The 21,950-nt window shown below is 57.1% G+C and overlaps 1 protein-coding gene across 1 annotated transcript in view; it reads left to right on the top strand.

Annotated features, from left to right (window-relative positions):
• The window catches only part of RUNX3 (RUNX family transcription factor 3), a 64,813-nt gene extending 44,657 nt beyond the window's left edge, over nucleotides 1-20,156 (top strand). Inside the window, exons 4-6 of the mRNA XM_012440130.2 lie at nucleotides 418-522; nucleotides 11,732-11,890; nucleotides 17,099-20,156. Of these exons, the coding sequence (XP_012295553.1) occupies nucleotides 418-522; nucleotides 11,732-11,890; nucleotides 17,099-17,643 (809 nt within the window). The 3' untranslated portion in view covers nucleotides 17,644-20,156. The remainder of the gene's footprint in view (nucleotides 1-417; nucleotides 523-11,731; nucleotides 11,891-17,098) is intronic.
• Nucleotides 20,157-21,950: the final 1,794 nt, after the last annotated feature.

Below are 21,950 nucleotides of genomic sequence, written 5' to 3'. Positions count from 1 at the left end.
ATCTCTGCCTAGTGGAACCGTGGGAGGGTTTTTTCTTCTTTGTTTATGTTTTCTATGTTCTTGAATTTTTCTACAAAGATCACCAATTACTTTCAGAAAATAGAATATACCCATCCTGCTCCCCGCCACAAAATGGTGTTTCTGAATAGAAGAGACAGCAGAAAGGCCAAGAAGCAGGGAAGAGTGAGCCAGGGTCGCCACGGCAAGGGGTGGAGGGTGGCAAAGTTGGTGTCAGACCCCCAGGAGCCTGGAACGCCAAGCCCAGCAACTTGAACTTCACCCTGCCCAGGTTCAAAGAAGACAGAGTGCCCCTTCTTGAAAGTTAGGGGCTTCCAGGGGTAGGTACAGGTGGGAGAACAGGGTGTTGTGGAAGTTTCCGGGTGCCAACTGCCTGCCTCTGTCCCCCACTCTCCCCAGGGAAGAGTTTCACTCTGACTATCACTGTGTTCACCAACCCCACCCAAGTGGCCACCTACCACCGAGCCATCAAGGTGACCGTGGATGGACCCCGGGAGCCCAGACGTAAGTGCCACCGAGCCCCTGCGTGGGGGAGGAGGATCCAGTGGGGGAAGGACAGCAGCTAGGTCAGATAGATGGAGCCCTCTTGGGGTGTTGCAGTCCTTGGCTCTGTCCCCCACGCACTGCGCGCCTGCTGGAAAACCTTAAACTCTCTGGGTTTAGCCCTAAACTGTGGGAGGCAAGCGAGGAGGCTGGGAGTGGGGACAACTATCCATGGGGACTGCTGAGGGAGTCAAGGGAAGGAAAAGTTTAGAGAAAGCTTTCAGATGTGGCATGTGTGGCGTGCTTGTGCGTTTCTGGGTGGAGGTTGGGCCAGGCTTGCTTTACTTTGCCCCCAGCTTCTCTGCCGGTGGCTGAGGGATGCATGGAGGGCAGGAGTGATCAAAAGTCAGGGACTGGCCTGGCTGTGAGACCAGGTCCTCTCCCTGGAAACTGGGTCTTTGAATCTTAGCATGTGACTTGCTCAGGTCACCCAGAGCCCGGGCACTCAGATCCTCTGACCCACATAAGCGACATCAGGACTGCAAATTTGATTCCACAAATACTCACTGAGCACCTGCTATGAGCAGGAAGCCCCAGTCCATCAAAGCGAGTTTGTATTTCATTCTTTTGCTTGCTGAAGGTTAAGGCTGGGGAAGTGGGAGAGTAGGCCTAGGCTCTGTGTCTGCAGAATGAATGAAATGAATGAAACAGAGCCAGCCAGCTTCCTGAGCTCCATCCCACTTCCCCAAGGCATTCTCACCTTGGTGCATTGAGGGTTGGCCTGCCTCTCTCTTTCTCAGAAATGTGACCCTTTGCAATTTAGAAAACCTTTTTGCAGTCACTATTGAATGGGATCCTCGTGACAGCAGAACCTAAAGGGTCACCCAAGACCCAGTGAGGAGAGAATCCAGGTCTGAGGGAGTTGGGTACCTGAACAGCACCTTATGCTGTGCCAGGTGTGGGGAGGTGCCCCAGGCCTCAGTCTTCCCAGAGGCAAGATTCTAGGCTGAGCAGGCTTGGGGCAGGAGGCCTGGCCCTAGGCTGGACCCTCTCTTCTTGGGAGTCAGCTGGGTCTGACACCCCATCATCTGATTCCTGGGCCCATCCCAGCATCTGGCCACTTGGGAAAGGCTTGGAGCTGAGCCCAGCAGCCCTGGAAGAGTCTCCCTCCAGGCCTCTGAGGGTCACCTCTGCCAGCCCTGAGCTCCTGCATGCATCCTCAAGCCTGCACCATCAGCTCCCAGCCAGCACTTGCTCTGGCCACACTCCTGCCAGTTCCCTCCTGCCGGGATCAGACATGGACTGGTCCATGCTCTTGGCCTTGGGCTTCATGGCCCTAGGCAGGTCGTGTCTTCCTTTTGGCCTCAGTTTTGTCATCTGAGAACTGGATCCGTGACTGCAGGAGTCTTGAGGTGGTGGCTGGGAGCCCTTGTGAGCCACAGACCATCATAGCACAGAGAGCAGGTTCCGAGTCAGCCTTCCTGGCTATGGGGTCTTCGGCAAGTCATCTCCATGCCTCAGTTTCCTGGTCTGAAAAATGAGATTCACACAAGCAGCTGCCTCATGATGCTATTTCGAGGAAACAGTGGCTTAACCTATTGAAAGCACTTACCAGTGGGGGTGGGCAGATAAGCAGTCACTTTAGCCAGAGCTGTTATCTGCGGTGTGACCTAAGGCAAGTCATTGACCTCTCTGGGCCGCAGCTCCCTCCTCTGTAATGTGTGATGATGCCACCCACTTGCAGGCCTGGAGATCAGGGGCAACATGTGGACAGCACATGGCCGTAGCACCGAGAGGTCCCATGAGTCACTGGGTGCACAGTGTTCTGTCATCCCTGGTACCCAGCCCCCTTTCTGCACTCCCACCACCACCATCTGTCAATGGTGGGCTCTCTCAGGGGCAGCAGCAGGGTGGCTGCCTTGGTACTAGAGGTGCAGGCATCAAGTCTCCATTGAAGGAGGTGGCAGCCCTGCCCTACGTCTCCAGGGGCGGGGCAGCATGGACAGGAGCGGCAGTTGGGCTCCCGGTGGGGATGTGGCCCTTGAGAGCCACTCCAGAAAGAGGGGAGCACCAGGTTGGTAGAGGCACGGGACAGGGGTCTTGACCGCTTGTTGGGAAGATGCCGAAGTACTGGGCAATGTTGGCACCTCTGAGAGTCCTCCATGCTCTCAGCCCAGTCAACCCCAGAGCCGCCCACCCTGCCTGGCTGGGGCCCCTGGATGAGCGTGGAGACTGAGCCCTGCCTGTGGGAGAGTCCAGTGGAATCCCCTCCTGCTCTTCCCTGCCTGGCTCTCCCAGACCTGAGATGGCCCCTTCTCGGGTGAGCTGGGAGGGAGATCGGTGGCTCAGGACGAGGCAATAAGAGGAAGGGATAGAGGCTGGGCCTGGAGACCCACGGCATCAGAGGCTGGGCTTGCTGCATGACCTGAGACAGGTGGCCTCCCTCTCTGGGCCCCGACAGGGGCCGGATCAGTGGTTTTATTTGTAGAACAGAGCAGAGATGGGGTTGGGGGGCAGCCTACCAGGTCCCCCATTCTTAGGACCTGACTGCTCTTGTTCCAGGCATATTCTGGCCCTAAGATCAGGTCCCACTCATGCCCTGGTTTGCGGCCCCACTCCTTTGTCTTTGACCTTGGACAAATCTTTGGCCTTTCTGGTCCTCAGTGTCCCCATCTATAAGATTGAAGGGACCAGCTCGGCAGCTCCTGATCACTGGACAACCCCCTCCCCTGTGCCAGGCCCTGTGCAAAATTCCCATTAACTGATCTCTTGGGCAGCCCCAGGAGAAGACAGAGGCCAGGGCATAAAACCTCTTGCCCAAGGTGACCATCAGCACACGCTGGGGGCTCAGGGAAGTGAGGACCACTTGGAAGGGCCTTTTGGCCTCAGTGTGCTCAGCTGTGAAATGGGTGGTATTGGTGTCTGCCTGGGGGAGTTGCCGTGAGGGTTGACTGAGTTTCCCATGGCCTGGCCCCAGGAAGTGCCCCACCACCCTCCTAGGTGTTACGGGCCTTTGGTGCTCCTGGACTTCCTTTCCCAGCAGTTTTTCCTGTTTTGCCACCTCCGACCCTCTGAAACCTGAGCCTGCTGTGGGGCGAAGTGGGATTAGGGTCTGGTCCTGGGAGCCAAGGACCGGGAATCTGTAGATCCCTGAGGCCGGCTGTGGGTTCTGCGGCTGGGTTGTTCCCCTCTGGTGCCCTGCAGAGTGTGCCCGGCCTGCAGCCAGGTGGCCAGCTGGGTTTGAAGGCTGACTTGGTGGCTTCCTGCCTGTGTGGCCTTGGTTTCTGAGGTTCTCAGTGCTGGTGTCCCTCAGAGTCACTGGGGGCTGGTTAAGAAGCAGGTTCTGAGCCGGGTCCAGGATCCCAGCAGGGGGGCTGCGGCACCTGGCAAGTCTGGCATGGACCTTGGCGGGGGAACGGCCCTCGCCCACCTAGCCTGTGCCTGTTACCCCCTGCCCCCCTCTTGCATGCCCTCCTCTTGCACACCCTGCTCTGGCCACCCTGGACTCCTGGCTGGTCTTTGAACTTGCCAGGGACACTCCTGCCTCGGGGGCCTTTGCACTGCTCTTCCTTCTCCCTGGAACACTCCTCTGCAGATACACCCGGATGCCTGGCTCACTCTTCCACCCTAAGCCTCTGCACTTCTCAGCCGAACCCCTGTTTCCAGTGGCACACACACACACAGCCTTTCTTACCTCTCCCCCTTCTTTTTCCTGGCTTTAACGTACCCCGAGCACTTACCACCTTCTAAGATGCTATCTCGTTTGATCATTTGTTTCATTTGTTACTCATCTCTCTCGTATTGTTTTGTTTTTTGAGACGGGATCTCGCTCTGTTGCCCAGACTGGAGCGCAGTGGCTTGATCTCAGCTCACGGCAACCTCTGCCTCCCAGTTTATGATTCTCCTGCCTCGGCCTCCCGAGCAGCCAGGATTACAGGCGCCCACCACCATGCCCAGCTAATTTTCATGTTTTTAATAGAGACGGGTTTTCACCGTGTTGGCCAGGCTGGTCTTGAACTCCTGATCTCAAGTGATCCGCCCACCTCAGCCTTCCAAAATGCTGGGCTGACGCATGAGCCACCTCACCTGGCCCCCTATTGTTTATGCTCTACAAGGGCAGAGTTCTTTCCTCTGGTTTGCCAGGCCCAGGTATAGATAGACCCCAGGAATGCAGGCAGGAGCCTTTCATAGCGGGTCCATAAATCGTTGATGAATAAGCAAATGATCCGTTAATGTCATTTCGAGTAGCGGGAAGTCCTATGAAGAAAAACAAAGCTGGAAGGAGTGGAGCCTGTAGGGGATGGAACAAGGGGTGGGGCGGGGAGGCCTCCTAAAGAAGTGACCTTTGAGCGAGGGCCTGAAGTGAGCAGCCAGCAGAGTGTGGCTGCTGAGGTTTTGGCGTGGGCAGGAGAAGTGACCTGAAGCCCACAGTTGGGCCTTTGAGGGCCTTAGAGTTTCTGCAGTTTCTTCCTAGGCTGAGGAGAGGCAACTACTCCTGGCTCCCAAGATCCCCACAACCCCCAGGAGTCCCCTGGACTAGGGGCAGGGCTAGGGGAGCCAGAGGAGTCCGCCCAGCAGGAGGGAAGGGGTTAACCGCAGACCTCCCGGGTTCTCCTAATCAACCCCAGGCCGCTGGAAGCCCCACTTGCAGTCCTGGGAGGGAGCCGCTTGCCTCCCTGCCCGCTGGCCCCCGGCCAGCCCGTTTCCCTGCCCAGCCACCGACCCGGCTTTCATCTGCTCACAGGGGGCCGATTCACAGCAGACCACCCCAGGCCCGGCACCCGCCTGCTATTCCGCGAGGCTGTTAAGAGTCGGGTGTAAATCTCCTGACAGGCCGCAGAGCCGGCCTCAGGCCCGGCGCCCTACCCTGCTGCTGGGCAGACAGTGGCTGCTGTGTCTGGGTCACAGCCGCACCAGGCGGCCGAGGAGGCTGCCGAGTGGCTTCAGATGGGTGAAGGGCCTGGTCATTCGGGACCACACTGTCTCCAGCAGACGACGCTGTTCTGTGGCCCTGCCTGACTCTGCTTCTCCCAAGAGGCTAAACACTGAGCTGGCCTCTTGCCAGCCGGACCTCATGGCCGGATGACCCAGCATTTCTCTCATGGAGGTCTTGGGAAGCTATGACCTTAGCAGCTGAGCTCCATAGAGTGTGTGACCTCTCCAGGTTTGAGTCTCGGGGTGCCACACACCGTGTGACCTTGACAGTGTGCCTCCACTTTTCCATCTGGGGAACGGGGGTGATGGTAGCTGCCCTTCAGAGGGGTGTGACCCTTGGAGATGACACGCATGACCCACCTTGCACAGTACCTGGCACATCATAGATGCCTGCTAAAATGGTTGCCACTCCTGTCATGGGGGCTTGTGCTGGGCCTGCATGGAGGCAAGGGAGTAACCCTGATGGTCTCTTGGTTTCCCCGGAAGCACCAGATACCTGGCAGGGGTGGGACCCCCCCAGGTGGTGGTGAAGGATTCCCTGGGGACAGTGGTAAAGGAGCCCCCAACCCGGAATCCAGCCCTGGTCCTCTAGCTCCCGCACTGTGTGACCCTGGTGAGTCACCAGCCTGGCTGGGCCCCAGCACTCCTTCCCCTACTTTGGCTTTTATCATAAGCCTGTGAGGTTGGTCACCGCCACTGCACAGATGCATCAAAGGAGCTGTTTGCCTAGGTGTAGATGACCAAGTCAGAATGGGAACCCAGAATGCCTTCCTCGAAGGCCAGGGTCTGATGGGCTGTGTAATTCTTTAAACCTTTCCTGGCCCTCGGGGGTTTTGCAGATGAGACAGCTGAGGCTCAGAGGGAAAGAGTGGCTTGCCCAAGACCATGACCACTGGTGGGTGGGAGCTGCCTGGTGTGAGCTTGGGGCCACCGGGCCCTTGGGAGGGGCAGGCTGAGATCTGCCCTCCCACAAGTGAGGGCCGTAGGCACTAATCCAGGCTGTGCTGGAGAAGCTGTCTGATCTGAGTCCAGCTGCTGGAGGCTGATAGCAACCAGGACAGCCCTGAAGGCCAAGCGGGGCTTTCCCCAGGCATCTCCATCCTCTGCTTTTAAAACCATGTGGCGTGTCCTCCAGCTCATCAGCACCCTCAGGGGTTAAACAGTATGATAACTACTTTACAGATGTGGAAGCTGAGGCCCAGAGGCAGAAAGCGATTTGGTGAGCTAGAGCAGGGTATGACTGGAAATTGCACTCTCAACCCGAAATTTTATAGCAGGGAAGGGCCCCTGATGGAGTCCACTGAGACCTTCTCATCTTCCTCTCCCAAATCCCATCCTCCTGGGCCTGCAGACAGTGCTCTGGGCCCTGGGGCTGCATGGGGCCCTAACACCTATTGTGGAGTCCCGATTGTCAAAACACAGGCTCTAGAGAGAGCAGGTGGCCATGTGTCTTCTGCATGACCTTGAGCTCACTGGTTGTCCAGAGCCTCAGTTTCTCACCCATACGATAGGACGGTGGCAGAGCTCACTCAAGGGGGTGTTGCAAGGTGAAACAGGACAGTGCATGTCGGCTGCTTAGACGCTGCAGTGGAGGAAGCACCTGCTGCTGTTCTGATGATTTCCACTCCTGGAAATCGACTGCTTTTAAGGGCAGTCCTAGCCTGCAGAGGTGTGATGGGGGCTCCATTGTGGGAGAAAGGGGGCTTCCTGGAGGAGGGGCTCCTGGATGGGCTTCGAAGGACAGGAAAGCATTGCTGCAGAGGCTCTCCTGAGCTGAGGCTCTGAAGTCTGGAGGGCAGAGGATAGTCGAGACATCCTGGGATGTGGGAGTAAGTGGGCCCTGGGGCCAGCAGCCCTGCCTTGTTTTCTTTCTGGGGCCCCTCTGACCAGGGGCTGATCTTTGTTAAGATTCTTCTGCTCACTTGCTTGCTTAAATCAGGGACTTTCAAAAAGAAGGGGCCTCAGTGAGCAGACTGTGCAGAGGGGAAACTGAGGCATAGCAGGACTGGGCCCAGTTGACGGAGTGGGTTAGGACTGGAGCTCCCCACTCAGCTCTTGCTTGGGGTATCTGAATGAAAGAGGCCTTTGCCGTGGCCCATCTTCTTTCCTCGGGCACAGGAACTTCTGTCCTGTTCCCAGTGTGAGGGCCCGGCCCTGTGGCTCTGAGACTCTCTGGCGCCCTGGCCACGTGGGGCCGCCTTGGCTCCCCCTGCCCCTCCCTGGCAGTGGCTCCAGCGTTCACAGCAACAAGGAAGCAATTTCCCAAGTGTTGTTGAATTCCCCTCCTCCAGGAAGTCTGCCCTACGGAAGGCAAGGGAGCATATGGTGGGAGTGTGGGTTCTGGAGCCGGATTACCTGACCTGCAGCCTGGGTCCTGAGACAGCCACTCGATATGGGTCTCCTGGTGAAGCCTCAGTGGCCCCATCTGAACAATGGAAACAAAAGGGAAAGTGTCAGGAAAAGAGCCCAGGGCTTGGAGTCGGGAAATCCGGGTGTGAATCCCACTTTGCTGTCTCGGCTCTGTGTTCCACACACGACTTCACCAGCATGGGGACGATGGTTCTGCCTCCCTTGGGCATGAGCAGAGATGATGGTCATGATGGTGGTGACCCACATGGCCGGAAAGTGTCCACACCTTAGGCAGCACCTCAACCCACAAAGAGTGTGACAGGGACACCACAGCTCGGGGGAGGGGGAGGGAGTGTGACTTGAGCGAGGCCACCAGACTGCAAGTGGCAGGACCCATCCTCGAACCCAGGCTGGCTGTGAACCCCGCCCTCTTCCGCCAGGCCTCAGGAGTCACTGTAAACACTTTGTACACGGTGTGACTCAGAAACGGGACTTTATTCTCCTGTGATGAAAGTAACAAGGCTTGAGGTTTTGCACCAGCCCTCCTGGCTCCCTTCAGGCTTGTGGCTAAAACACCCAGATCCTTTGCACCCAAGCTGTTGTCCGGTCAGCCTGTGGTCCCCACGTCCCTCTGGCAGGCTTTGTGCCTGTTAAGATTCTTCTGCTCACTTGTGCCCCAGCTCGTCCACATCTCCCTGCCACTTCCAGCGGCCTCAGCAGCAAGGAGCACATTTCCTCCATTGCCTGTTAGGGCTGAGAACTGGGTCTGGAATCAGAAGCTCTGGCCACACAGGGCCTGCCCTCCTCAGGGTACCAGTCAGGTGCCTTCCACAAGGCACATCCTCTCCATCCGCCCCAGACCCCACCCATCCCACTTGCCTCATTCATGTGACTTGCCCCATCCCCATGGGCATCTGAGTTTGCAGCCCCAGCTCCAGCTAAACTCACCCCCAGCCCATGTTCTCTCCTTTGTTGCCAAGGGTCCTGGGAGGCAGCAGTGGGGGGCCTGGCCAGAGACCAAATGGTCTTATTCCTGCCACCAAGTGTCCCATGGTCTGGGGCCTCGTAGGAGGAGAAAGTGGGGCTCTCTGGTTCTCAGTGACAGGCTGAGTCCCTGCGGCTCCCAGGCCACCTGCTTTCTTTCTGAGGCTCCCAGATGCCCATTTGAGCTTGCAACAGGGGTGCTTAGGGAGCTTGGGGGCCTACAAGTACTGGAATCCATTGTGTTCCCATTCTGAAAATCAGAAATCAGGCCCATGCAAGGCCTCAGGCTCTGTCCCCTCATGCCCTACAGTGGTCAACAGTCTTTTCCCACTTTCCAGTCCCCGGGAATCACTTGTCCAGGCTCCAGGAAGCACAGGGAGTTCTGTTTTACCTCCCACCTACATCTTGCCTCTTCTCCCTCTGCCAATCTAGAAAACGTATGTCACTCTAGACCCAAGGCCTTAGGCAAACCTTCTCTCCCCCTTAGCCCCTTCCCCACCTTTTTTTTTTTCTTTTTTTTTTTGAGATGATGTCTCGATTTGTCACCCAGGCTGGAGTGCAGTGGCATGATCTCGGCTCACTGCAACCTCTGCCTCCTGAGTTCAAGCATTCTCCTGCCTCAACCTCTTGAGTAGCTAGGATTACAGGGGCCCACCACCACACCCAGCTGATTTTTGTACTTTTAGTAGAGATGAGGTTTCACCATATTGGCCAGGCTGGCTTTGAACTCCTGACCTCATTCAGGTGATCTGCCCTCCTCGGCCTCCCAAAGTGCTGGGATTACAGGCATGAGCCACCACGTCCAGCCCCTACCTTCTTTTCTAAAGGGTCCCAGGTCCAGGAAATCCCACCCCCTCCTCAGCGTGTGACCTCTGACAACCTTCCTTGCCTCTCCGAAGTTGCAGTAAAAGAGGGCCTGGCCACCCTGCCTGCCTGGCAGCCTCCCTCCAGGTCAGGTGAGGCAGAATGGCCCATGGTCCTGACCATGTTAGGCTGATCAGTGGAACCCTGGTGCACAGTCCTCCAAGGGAGCGGCGCTTTCCTTGGGTCTGCCCTGGAGAAGCCCCAGCCACTAGGGGATGTGAACAGGGACGTTCCTGGGAGTGCTGCAGGCAAGGGAACTAAAGAGGAAGCTTGGAAAGGACTGGTGCAGTGGAGGGCCCTGTGGGGTGAACTGTGCCTCCAGTGGCCAGCAGGAAGGAGGGAGAGCAGTGTCATCCTTGTCATGCTTGTAAAATCTCCTCCAAGGCAGGGAGGATTCCCAGGGTTTTATGGGAACTCTCATTTCGGTGGGGCTGGGTTACTCACCCCATTTTGCAGATGAGGAAACTGAGTTTGAGCTCTAAGGTGCACTACTGAAAAAGCAAATTACAGAATGACACGCCCAGGCTGAGACCGTTCAACAAGAGTTCCATGAGAAACATATTCTGCGTTTTCCATTCATGGAAGATGAAAAATGTCTGGAAAGAAATTGGTCACAGTGGGGATGCTGGAGAGGAGCTTAGAGCAGTGGAAAGAGCCTTATCTGTAATGCTTTTATTTTTGTAAATATTCATATGTCGCTTGTGAAATGTAAAATTAGTAATTATAAAAGTGTGTATGGCGGTGGGTAAGGGGAGGTCCCTGCAAGCTTGATGTCACTCAGAAGTGTCCCTTGGCCTCAGCAGGCTGCAGGAGGGTGGGGGCCTGCCACCTTGAGCCTCCCAGCACCTCTGGGGCCTGGGATGCAAAGCTGGGGTCCTTCCTGTGTGGGTTCTGGCAGAGAGGGAGTAGGAAATGCTGACAGTTTTCTCCAGGTGTGACGTCCCAAGCCAGGTACACTCGCCCCCTGACCCCAGCTTCCAGGCAGAGATGGCCATCTAGCCCCTCACGTAAGCCCCCTGCACCTCTACCCAGCATTCTGGTGGAGTTTTTCTTCTGCCTGAGGCCCAGAGAGAAGAAGGCACGTTCTGGGGATCCCAGAGTGACTTAGGGCTGGAGAAGCCTGCAGTCCCATCCCGGGGCTGCCTCCCATTGTTCTTGTAGACATGGAGGACAGAGCGCAAGGCAGGTTGGGATGCTGGGAGGCCGAGGATGGCAGCACTCCTGGGTTCTCTCCCTGGGGACATGAGCCACTTTCTCATGTCTGTTGCCTCAGTTTCCTTTTGTTAGAGCTAGGGTCCTGGTTCTGTTGCCCAGACTAGAATGCAGTAGTGCAATCATAGCTCACTGCAGCCTCCACCTCCTGGGCTCAAGTGATCCTCCTGTCTCAGTCTTCCCAGTAGCTGGAACTACAGCCTTGTGCCACCCCACCTGGCTAAGTTTTTTGTTGTTGTTTTGTTTTGTTTTTTTGTACAGACAGGGGTCTCGATAGTTACCCAGGCTGCTGATCTCAAACTCCTGGATTCAACTGATCCTCCCACCTCACTCTCCCAAAGTGCTGGAATTATAGGCATGAGCCACTGCACCTGGCCCTCAGTTTCTTCTTCTGCCAAGCAGTGTGTGTAGAGGTTTCGATCACCATGTGTTGTAGAGTTTAGATCACCGTGTGTGTAGAGTTCAGATCACCATGTGCTGTGGAGGTTTAGATCACCGTGTGTGTAATGCTTTAGATCACCATCTGTGTAGAGGTTTAGATCACCGTGTGTGTAGAGTGTAGATCACCGTGTGTGTAGAGGTTTAGATCACCGTGTGTGTAAAGGTTTAGATCACTATGTGTTGTAGAGATTTAGATCACCGTGTATGTAATGATTTAGATCACCATCTGTGTAGAGGTTTAGATATGTGGGGCGGCACATAGCGACCATTCTCTGTCAGTAAGTCCTTTGAAAACCTCTGGAAAGAGGCTGGTGGTGACCTCAGGGTTCTCCCAGCAGAGGCCTAAGGTCAGACCTCAGGAAGAACTTCCCAGCAGAGTGAGGTATTTCTGTCTCCACTAAGACTCTGGGGAAGCAACAGCTGATGGGCTCCCTGTGCTCTGCAGGGCACCGGCAGAAGCTGGAGGACCAGACCAAGGCATTCCCCGACCGCTTTGGGGACCTAGAACGGCTGCGCATGCGGGTGACACCAAGCACGCCCAGCCCCCGAGGCTCACTCAGCACCACAAGCCACTTCAGCAGCCAGCCCCAGAATCCCATCCAAGGTATGGCACTGAGGGAGGGGCTGCAGCAGGGTAGGGTCGGGGCGGAGGGCCTGGATGTGGTCCAGTCTGCCCCAGACCAAAAGCCCGTCGGAAGATCAGTCACTGCACCTGCTTGTTTTATAGAGGAGCAGCTGGTACTCATTTGCACCTGCAGATGGATGTGAGGGCTTGCTGTGTGCTAGCCGTCATTCATTCACTCAGCAAATACTTACTGACATTACTGACATATGCCTGGGGCCCGGCCCCAGGGATCCGCATGGGCAGACAGCACCCTGCATACCAGTTAATTGTGCCTGGGGAAATGGGGTTAATTCCATAGTGCCCCTATTAGAATTGAGCCATGACTTGTCCAAGGAGCCATGACAGACTCGTCCCTGCCATGTAGTTTCCCCACTCCTGCCCCCAGCCTCCGATTTTTCGTCTGAAAGTGGATTGGTGGTGGGTGCCTCTGCCCAGGGCTGGGATGACATTCAAATGGCATTACTGCACTCACACAAACTTTGCACACTGTTAAGTGCCGTTCCAGCCCTACAGAGGCACATAGCATTCTTGTGAAAGGTCTCCCACCCTGCCCAGAGCCTCCTCCCAAACAGGAGGAACTGAGGTGGAAGGGAAGGCTGAGCAGGGTCTCTGTCTCCACTGCCTAGATGGATACAGCAAGCATGGTCGCAGCCAGGCCTCAGGCAGGTTCTGGAGTATCAAGGTGCCTGGCGTATAGGAGGCACTCGCTAAACGACTGCGGGCTGCATCTCTCCTCTGTTCTCTCAGTCAGTGAGCTGGGGATGTGGGAGGCTGTGTGCATGGCCGGCCTTTGGGCCAGGGTGAAACCTTTCCAGAGGTTTCCTTGGGGTGCCAAGGGTGCTTGGTGGCCGGGTGGACAGAGGCAGGCAGGCTGGCTGCTGTCACGGGCTGTGCCTATTCTTTCTCAGTTCCTGGAGCCTGGTTAAAACTCCTTGGCAGATGAATGAATTGAGGCCTAAGAGGTTCAGAGCCACCCTTGGGTCACACAGCCCATCTGTAACCAGGTCCAGAGTTTCCATAGTATGTGTTCCCAAGGACTTTCTGTACTTCTTAAGGGACAGATAAGGGGCCTGGAACAGGGCTGCCAGTGGGTCTGCCCGCCCCACCCCCTTCTCCCATGCCTCGCTGAGTTGGGGTCCGACTGGGTCCCTCTATTGACGTTGTTCCAGGCATAGTGCAGTGGCCAGGAGCTTGATCAGGCCCTCAGTGTGAAGAGAGAACCCCTCCCCTTCTGGCCTGGGCTCAGGACCTCCAGCCGTAGTCCTGCTAAGACACCAAGGTCGGAAGAAGCCCCAGGCCCAGCCTCTCTGAGCCCAGGAGCTAGTGCATTTGAGACTCTCAGCTCTTGAGTCCACGAGTTGGAGGTCTGCGCCCAAGAGGTGGCGGAAGGAGCCCTGAATGCTGTGCTTATGCCCACCCCTGCCCTATAGCTGCTCCTGCTCCTGCCACCCACAGGCCAGCATCTGTTGAGGTGTGGTAGCCTGGGAGCCAGCCTTTCCCTGCCATGAACAGAGCCAGGCCAGGGGATCAGGGCCTAGCCAGGGAGCCAGAATCCAGGAGGTGTGGTAAACAGTGGCTTCCTGTCCCCCAGCCCCCATGGAAGGAGAGCCCCCGTCTGCCCATCCACCGATGTGTAGGCACGGCTTCAGTGCCTGCAGGAGCCTGGGGCAGGTGTGGTCACCTCCATCCAGCCCCAAAGGGCCAGGCCTAGCCCCACAGCAGGCACAGCCGCTGCTTACACCCTGGGCTGGGAGGAAAGGGGCTCTGGCCTGTGTGGGGCAGTGGCTGACCTCTGCTTCTCTGGCTGCTTCCTCCTGAGGCCTCACCCAGTCCCTCACTAGCCACCCACAGCACTGGGCCACAGTCAGCCAGGCCTCTCCATCCCCAGGCCCAACCTCTTTGGGTGAGAGAAAGGGCCTCGGACAACCAGGACAGGGCAGAAGCGTGAACTCTGTCAGGTGGACCAGCCTGGGACTCAGGCTCTGCCAGGCATTGGCTGTGTGATCTTAGACAAGTCACTTAAACTCAGCCTCAGTTTTCTCATCTGTGAAATGGGGAGAAGGAGGTCCCTGACAAAGAGGAGGTGTTGGCAGGCCCAGGCTTGGGAAGTCACTCTCACAGGGACACCCCCGCCCTCAGGCTCCCTCCTGGGGATCCCCCTCGGAACACCCCACCACCACTTCTTTCAGTGCCTGTTAACTGCCTTGACCCCCCAACCTTGGTCACTGGCAAGCAGTGCAGAGACCCCAGCCCCTCCCATACCCCAGCCCCAGCCCCCAGCCGCAGCCGCCCACAATAGGGGCTTCTCACAGCTGAAAGGGCTCATTCAGCCACCACGCAGCAGCCGGGGCAATCTGGAGAAGAAAATAAACATTTCCTTCCACTGTTGGGATTGGCTGCTCGACAGTGGCCCGGGCAGCTCGGGTTTCCTGGGGCTGCAAGGCTGCCGGGTGGGGGTACAGGAGCTCCGAGGAAGCTGCTGGGGGGCCTGAGGGGGTGCTGAGGGCAGGTACTTCCCCCACCACCCTAGAGGAAGAGTGGTGGCCTTGAGGAGAGAGGCTGAAGAGGACAGTGGCAGGTCCAGGGAGGCCCAGCCCAGTGCCCGGCAGCCCAGTGAGCTCTGAGGGGCACAGTCCTGCTATTGCATCCTGGGGTCCCTGTGTGTTTCCTTCATCTTGAGAATGGGGTTTCTACAGGCCACCAGCACCCACTTCCACCCCACTCGGCACCTGCCACAGGACCTCTCCTCCCGAGGGGCTCCCCAGATGAAAACCGGCAGCCAGGCACCTCAGAGGCTCTTGGCCTCAAGGGGTAGGGACAGCCAAGTGACCTAGGGAGAGTCCCGGATGTCCCAGAAGGCCCCCGCCACCCAGACTGCTGTCCCCACATCTTCTTACCTCAAGCCAGGACTGTCACTCGGCTCTGATCCATGCCCAGGGCCAGAGTCTGCTGCTGAGGGAAACATACCCCAGCCGACTTGGGAGGACCCCAAAGCCCCGAGAAGTTCCAAGTCCTGGCTGAAGCCACACAGCAGCTCAGGCGCTCAGAGCTCTCCATCCTCAGCCAAGCCTCGGCATGGCAGGCAGAGCCCACCCCAGCCAGCGCCGGCCCTTACCCTTTGGTGGGTGAGACAGAGGGGATGCTGGGCCGGACAGACTGCACCTCTGGACCACTGCTGGCAGCTCTTCCGACTCCCCCTGCTGCCAGAGTACAAGGGAGGCCCTGCATCAGGGCCTCATCTCGGCAGGGCCCTGAAGGAGCCAGTTCTCCTGGGTACCCAGAGTAAGAGGCACCACAGCCACAGTGGCCTTGCAAAGCCTCACAGACCCCTACTCTGCCTGGTGCCATTCTAAGTACTTGATGTGTATTAACTGAATCCTGATGAACTGTTATCATTTCCATGTGTTATATGGAGAAACTGATGCACAGAGAGGTTAAGTGACTTGCCCAAGGACACACAGCTAGTAAGTGTCCAAACCAGGATAACTGTCTGGCTCCAGAAGCCGCACAGTAAGCCTTGATCCTGTGCTGCCTCAGAGACGGGACAGCTCCCTCTCAGGCATGTTTTGGGGCTCAGGACCAGAGACCCTAGGATTGTGTGCCAGGTCCAGTGTGCTGTGTGACCCTTAGGCAAGTGCCTCACCCTGTCTGGGCCTCAGATTCCCCACCAAGGGTGTTAGACTCAGTCCCTGAGCCCTTTGAATGCTGAGGTTTTGGAGGTCTGTGATGACAATCAGGGGCAGATGCTGGAACACCCTTGCCTTGGAGCCCACTGAGAAGCCACACTCCTAGGGGGGCAGGGGCAGGGTCTTTGCTGGACACTGTGACCAGGTCAGGGTCTCGGTCCCCAAGTTTGTCTGACTGCTGTCTCACTTTGCTGCCAAGGCAGGTGGCATCTGGTCACTGTGTGGCCATGAGTCAGCTCCAGAGACACAGGCCCAGGGTGAGGTGGAGGGTGGAGGGCAGAGCTGCTGTGAACTCAGGGCCCACAACCCAGATGTGAGCGCTCAGAGTGCTGCACCTGGGCAGGAGAGGCGCGTGTGCAGGTGTGCACACTCACATGCTCGTGCACACACACATGCAGTCACGCACACACACACATACACATTGACACACGCACTCACACACGCATGTGTCCCCAGCAGAGAGGCTGTGTGGTGAGTAGCAGTCCTTTCTCTATGCAGGTGTGTGGAGACACACACACACGCATGTCCCCAGCAGAGAGGCCATGTGATGAGTAGCAGTCCTTTCTCTATGCAGGTGTGTGGACACACACACACACACACACACACACACACGTGTCCCCAGCAGAGAGGCCATGTGATGAGTAGCAGTCCTTTCTCTGCCACAGAGAGACTCAGTCATGCTCTCTCTGCCTCCATATTCTTTTATTCGAAAGCAGGTTCCAACTCCCAGCTTCACATCAGAGCCCTTTTCACATCCATGGCTTTGTCAGCTGTTAACATAGGCCGGTGGGAAGAGGCACCGCCTGGGCGGGACTGGGCTGCTGGGAGACCTGAGCTGACCCCGCCCTCAGCGCCACCCCACCCCTACATCCTAGGCCTCTCCTCTGCAAGGCTGGGAAGGAGGATTTTTTTTTTTTTTTTTGAGATGGAATCTTGCTTTGTTGCCCCAGCTGGAGTGCAGTGGTGCAACCTCAGCTCACTGCAACCTCTGCCTCCCCGGTTCAAGCGATTCTCCTGCCTCAGTCTCCTGAGAGGCTGGGATTACAGGCACCCACCACAACGCCTGGCTAATTTTTTTTCTTTTTAGTAGAGACGGGGGTTCACCATGTTGGCCAGGCTGGTCTCAAACTCCCGACCTCCTGATCACCCGCCTGGGCCTCTCAAAGCACTGAGATTACAAGCATGAGCCACCACGTCCAGCCCGAGAAGGAGGATTGAAAGAGAAGAAAAGGTCCTCCCACTCTTCTGCTGCTGCTGGCAGGGAGGCTCCCATGGCCCCTCTTGGCCCAGGGCAGCTCCCACCTGCTCCCCAGCGGATCTGTGTTCCAAGTTCTGGCAGGCGAGGCCCTGAGCAGCCTAGGACAGGAGTGAGGTCTAGAACCAGGAGTCCCCTAGATGGGCCTTGAGTCCCCTAGATGGGCCACAGCCCAAGGTCATTCTTCAGGAAGGCCTCCTGGGGGCATCTCGGGCTGCCACTGACCTCTTCCTTGCTGTCCTCCAGGCACCTCGGAACTGAACCCATTCTCTGACCCCCGCCAGTTTGACCGCTCCTTCCCGACGCTGCCAGCCCTCACAGAGAGCCGCTTCCCGGACCCCAGGATGCATTACCCCGGGGCCATGTCGGCTGCCTTTCCCTACAGCGCCACGCCCTCGGGCACGAGCATCAGCAGCCTCAGCGTGGCAGGCATGCCGGCCACCAGCCGCTTCCACCACACCTACCTCCCGCCACCCTACCCGGGGGCTCCGCAAAACCAGAGCGGGCCCTTCCAGGCCAACCCGTCCCCCTACCACCTCTACTACGGCACCTCCTCCGGCTCCTACCAGTTCTCCATGGTGGCCGGCAGCAGCAGTGGGGGCGACCGCTCGCCCACCCGCATGCTGGCCTCCTGCACCAGCAGCGCTGCCTCTGTCGCCACCGGCAACCTCATGAACCCCAGCCTGGGCGGCCAGAGTGACAGTGTGGAGGCCGACGGCAGCCACAGCAACTCGCCCACGGCCCTGAGCACGCCGGGCCGCATGGATGAGGCTGTGTGGCGGCCCTACTGACCGCCCCAGTGGACTCCTCCTGTGGGAGGTGGGGACCCTAGCAACCTTCGAGACCAGTGACAGGCCAGCTCTGAGGCTCCGGGCAGGAATGGGACTTGCGCTCTAGCGTGGTCTCGGTCCCAGGGTGGTTCCAGCTGTTGGGTGTCTCTGACTGCACCTGTCTAGCACATCCTTGTACAGAGGTGTGGGGAACAGCCCCACCTGGGACACTGCCCCCAGCCCAGATCCCAGTGGTCTCATCAGCCTCCTGCCACCTCCCCAGAAGGACCTCACTGTCTCCAGCTATGCCCAGTGCTGCATGGGGCCCATGTCTCCTGGGACAGAGGCCGTCTCTCTTCCAGAGAGAGGCAGCATTGCCCCACAGGATAAGCCTCGGGCCCCAGGAAACCTCCCCACCCCTGCACCCCCTGGGTCCAGCTCCCTCTGCATTTACACAGATGGAGTCAGAACTGGAAAGTGGCCCCCACCCCTGCCACCCTTGAGAGGGGTTCCCCTCATTGTACAGATGGGGCAGGACCCTGCACATCACTGGCAGAGATGGGATGAGAACACATCCAAGCCAGTCCCCCCAGCCCAGCTTCCCCTCCGTTCCTAACAGTTGGCTTTTCCCCAGCCGCATGGGTCCCAGGCACCAGAGGAGCTGAGTCTATGGCATCAGCTCCCTAAACCCAGGAAGGCCCCTGCAGACTGGCTCCTCCATGCACTTTACCAGCCCAAGGCATCCACCCTCTGTTCTCTTGGTCAGGGGTAGGGGGGTCCCTTTCCCCTAGGCAGTCTCATAATTTCCATTTGTGGAGAGAATAGGGGGACCAGATAGGTCCTAGCAGAAGGCATTGAGGTGAGGGATCATTTGGGGTCAGACATCATTTGGGGTCCCACCTAGGTCCAGCCAAGCTGCGCCCCGTCCCTCAAGCCTCCCTGGAGGACCTGGCCAAATCTTGCAACTCCTGACACCTGTCTGTCTTTAGCCTGTTTTGTGCTCTGAAAGCGAACAGTCCTGAACAACAAAAAAAGTTTTTAAAACTGATTTTAGAAAAAGAAGCTTAATCTAATATTTTCAAACACAAGGTCTCTTACAAGTGTAGCTCCGTGATGATGAGCAGCATCCCTAGCCCCTCCCCCTCACCAGCCCCCAGCTGCCTCCTGAGGGTGTGGGGTTATTAGGGTCTCTACTTCCTCAAGGGGCTACACTCCCCACCAGGCGGCATCCCAGCAGCCTGCACCACAGGCTCCCCTGGGAGGACAAGGGAAATGCTGGTGAGATGCTGGGCTTGCTGTCCTCTGTGGCTCTGGGACATCTGTCCGGGAGGCTGTGCGGGTGTTCTGGTTGCGGTGGGAGAGGTGGGGAGCACTGGCTTTGCGTGGCAGAAGAGAAGCACTGTAAGGGCATGCCAGTCGCATCTCAGCCCCACTGCATTCCGAGGTGAAGTCTTGCCCCTGAGTTTTGCAAAATGGAAACGTGGGCCCTTGCCCGAGGGCCAGGCACGTGGATTCTCATCTCAGAGTTCTCTGGCCCTAGAAAGGCTTAGAAAACGTGTTAAAGGACAGGAAACTCATAAAGGCTAGCAGCACGTGGTTTGGGTAACTTTCTGCCTCGTCCTCTGTGGATGCCGAAATCTGCCCCACAAAAGGGTCCTCAGTGTTGCCTCTGTGAGAGCACTGCCCCCACCCAACCTGTCACAACAGCCAGAACCATACACCAGAGACACACTGGCAGGCTAGGCAGTCCTTCTGGTGATCCTATTCCAGTCCCTCCTACTGCAGTTTCTCTTGGCCTGTCCCCACTGGAAAAACAGTCTCCATCTCTTGAAAACAGCTGCTGACCCCCTGCACCCAAGGTGCTTCTCCACCCCTACTCAGGAAGCAGCTACAAGTCCGCTGTCCTTGTACTTTCTTCCCTCCTGATCTCTGGTTGTAACTGGTCCCGGGTCAGTGTAAGAGGCACCTTTGGCTCCCAGTGCCCAGCACTTTGTAGTCTCATCCCAAATTACTACCCCTTCCTCATTCTCAAGCCTTGGAGAAGCAGGGATGGGAAATAAATTGCTCTTCCTACCCCATCCCCCATCCCCTGACAAAAAGTAATGGCAGCCATACTGAGTCTGTTTGTAAGGTCCAAAGTGGGTACAGACAGCCCGGGCTGGTAAAAGTAGGTCCTTATTTACAAGGCTGCTTTAAAGTTGTACTAGGCAAACACTGATACAGGAAGCAGGAAGAAAGGAAGATGTTTTGATACAATGTAACTGTGAGCCTGTTAGTAGTGGGTACCAATCTTTTTATGACATATTGTCATGCTGACGTGTGACACTTGCTGCACTCATATCCGATGCAAAACCATCCCAGAGCTGGCGCGAGGATGGAGCAGGGTGGAAACTGCTTTGCACTATCATTTGCTTGGTGTTTGTTTTTGATGCACAACTTGCTTGTACAGTAAACTGTCTTATGTACTATTTAACTGTAAAATGGAATTTGGACTGATTTGTTACAATAATATAAATCTGAGATGTGTTGAAGGAGCCCAGTGCCAGGCTTCTAGGGCTATGCATGGAGGCGGGACGGGGGTTGGGAGAGGATGGAGACCTCCTGCCGTTCCCAGGAGGAACTGGGCAGGACCTGGGGCAGGAACAGAGACACCCAGCGCCTTCATCTCCTTGCTTCCAGCTTCTTCGGGAATGGCTACAGAGACTACCCTGGCCACAGGACAGCCCACCGGCGAGGTCTCCTCCTGTATGGCCAGAACCCCAGGAGAGCATCAAATAGGTCTTCAAAGTGCTACCAAACCTTCCACCAATCATGAGCGGGCAGTGATTCTTCCCAGCATGGCTGGGAAGAATTCCTACCTGTTCCCCAGACTCAGATTTCGGGGGGGAAGCAGAGGCAGAGGAAGAGTCCAGCTGCCTGGGCGAGAGCTCTCCTCTGAGCCTCATGTTTCAGGATCTGTGGCAAGCTAGCAACAGTGGGGATTGGGAGAGAGCAGCCACTTCAGTGCTCCCATTTTGCAGATGAGACAACTGAGGTGCAAAGAGGGAGTGTCATCAGGGTCCATGTCTCCCTGGGGCTGTCCATGGCTGAACTGGGACCACACTCCAATATTGGTAGCATGTGTGTGATGGTGTGGGGACCTGGCTTGAAAGCCCTCCTCCCACCGTTTCTATTTGTTTATTTGGGGTCACTTTGTAGGGAATGATAGCCCCTCCTCACCAGACATACTTTGGTGCCACAGCAGATGGGAGAGGAGCTGACCTCCAGAGTCCCTGACTCAAATCTCTATCACCTGCACCCCAGCAGACACGAATCAGCACACCCAAATTGCCAACCAGAAACTCAAGGTCCAGAGGAATCTCCAGCCTGCCTGAGGTCCCAGGGCTGCGGGAGGAAGCACTGCAGTAGCCACAGTGGCCTGCAGGTGGCGGCAGGGGTGAGCATTGCTGGGCAGCAGATGGAGAGAGTGGACATCACCCCCTTCGGACAACGGTGAGGACAGGCTGCCTCAGTTACAGCAAGAATTCAGGTTAGGTATTAAGAAGAACTTCCCAACCTGAGGCAACTCATTCCCAAAAGGGTCTGGGAAAGGTCTTGATGGGGGAAGGTTTTTCCTTCCAGAGCTGTGTGGCAGTGAGAGGTCCCTCTCCCTCTCTGAGCCTCTCTTTTAGGTTGTGTGCTAAATGAGCACCTGCTGTGTGCTGGGTGTGGAGTAGGATGCCACGTCCCATGATCCTCTGCTTTGGGACAGGGTTGTACCTGGCTTGAAGGAAGGGTTGACTTTCATAGTCCTGCAACCCTGTCCTCCTGGACCCTGGGCCCAGCCTCACCTGTGTCCCCTGAGCCACCAGCAGGAGCTTAGGACATGCAGCAGCCAGTCCAGGCTGAGAAAGCCATCTGTTTCCACAGTCTGAGAGCCCCTGAACTCCAGAATTCCACGTTGGGGGCTCTAGGGGTCCCGTCGATTTAGGCTGGACTTTGACTCCCTCAAGGTTCTCCAGCCCCCTCAGCTTGAGGCTGGCCCAGTGATGAACCCAAAGAGCTGGATGTGACCTGGGGGCTCCCAGACGTGGCCTCCTGAGGGGGTGAAGTGGCCCCAGACAGACCCATCTTGCTGGCCCCTGGGAGCAGGCCACTGCTGGGCCATGGCCATGGGGATGGCTTTGGCTTTTATGCTGAGAAAGGGGTGTCCTGGCAGGGGCTGCCGGCTGGAGATGGTGCATACCCATGTGGTGGAGTGGAGAGGGCTGGAGGAGATGGTGTGGGGTGGAGCCAGTACCATGTGACTGGGAGGGCAGGGCTGGATGGAGACCCAGCCCTGCCTCCCT

The sequence above is a fragment of the Aotus nancymaae genome, unplaced genomic scaffold (genome assembly GCF_030222135.1).
Source record: "Aotus nancymaae isolate 86718 unplaced genomic scaffold, 86718_ANA_hifiasm-v0.15.2.pri h1tg000053l, whole genome shotgun sequence".
In the NCBI taxonomy this organism is placed as follows: domain Eukaryota; kingdom Metazoa; phylum Chordata; class Mammalia; order Primates; family Aotidae; genus Aotus; species Aotus nancymaae.
The sequence above is the reverse complement of the archived record's forward strand: the minus strand, read 5'-3'. Positions and strand labels throughout refer to the sequence as shown.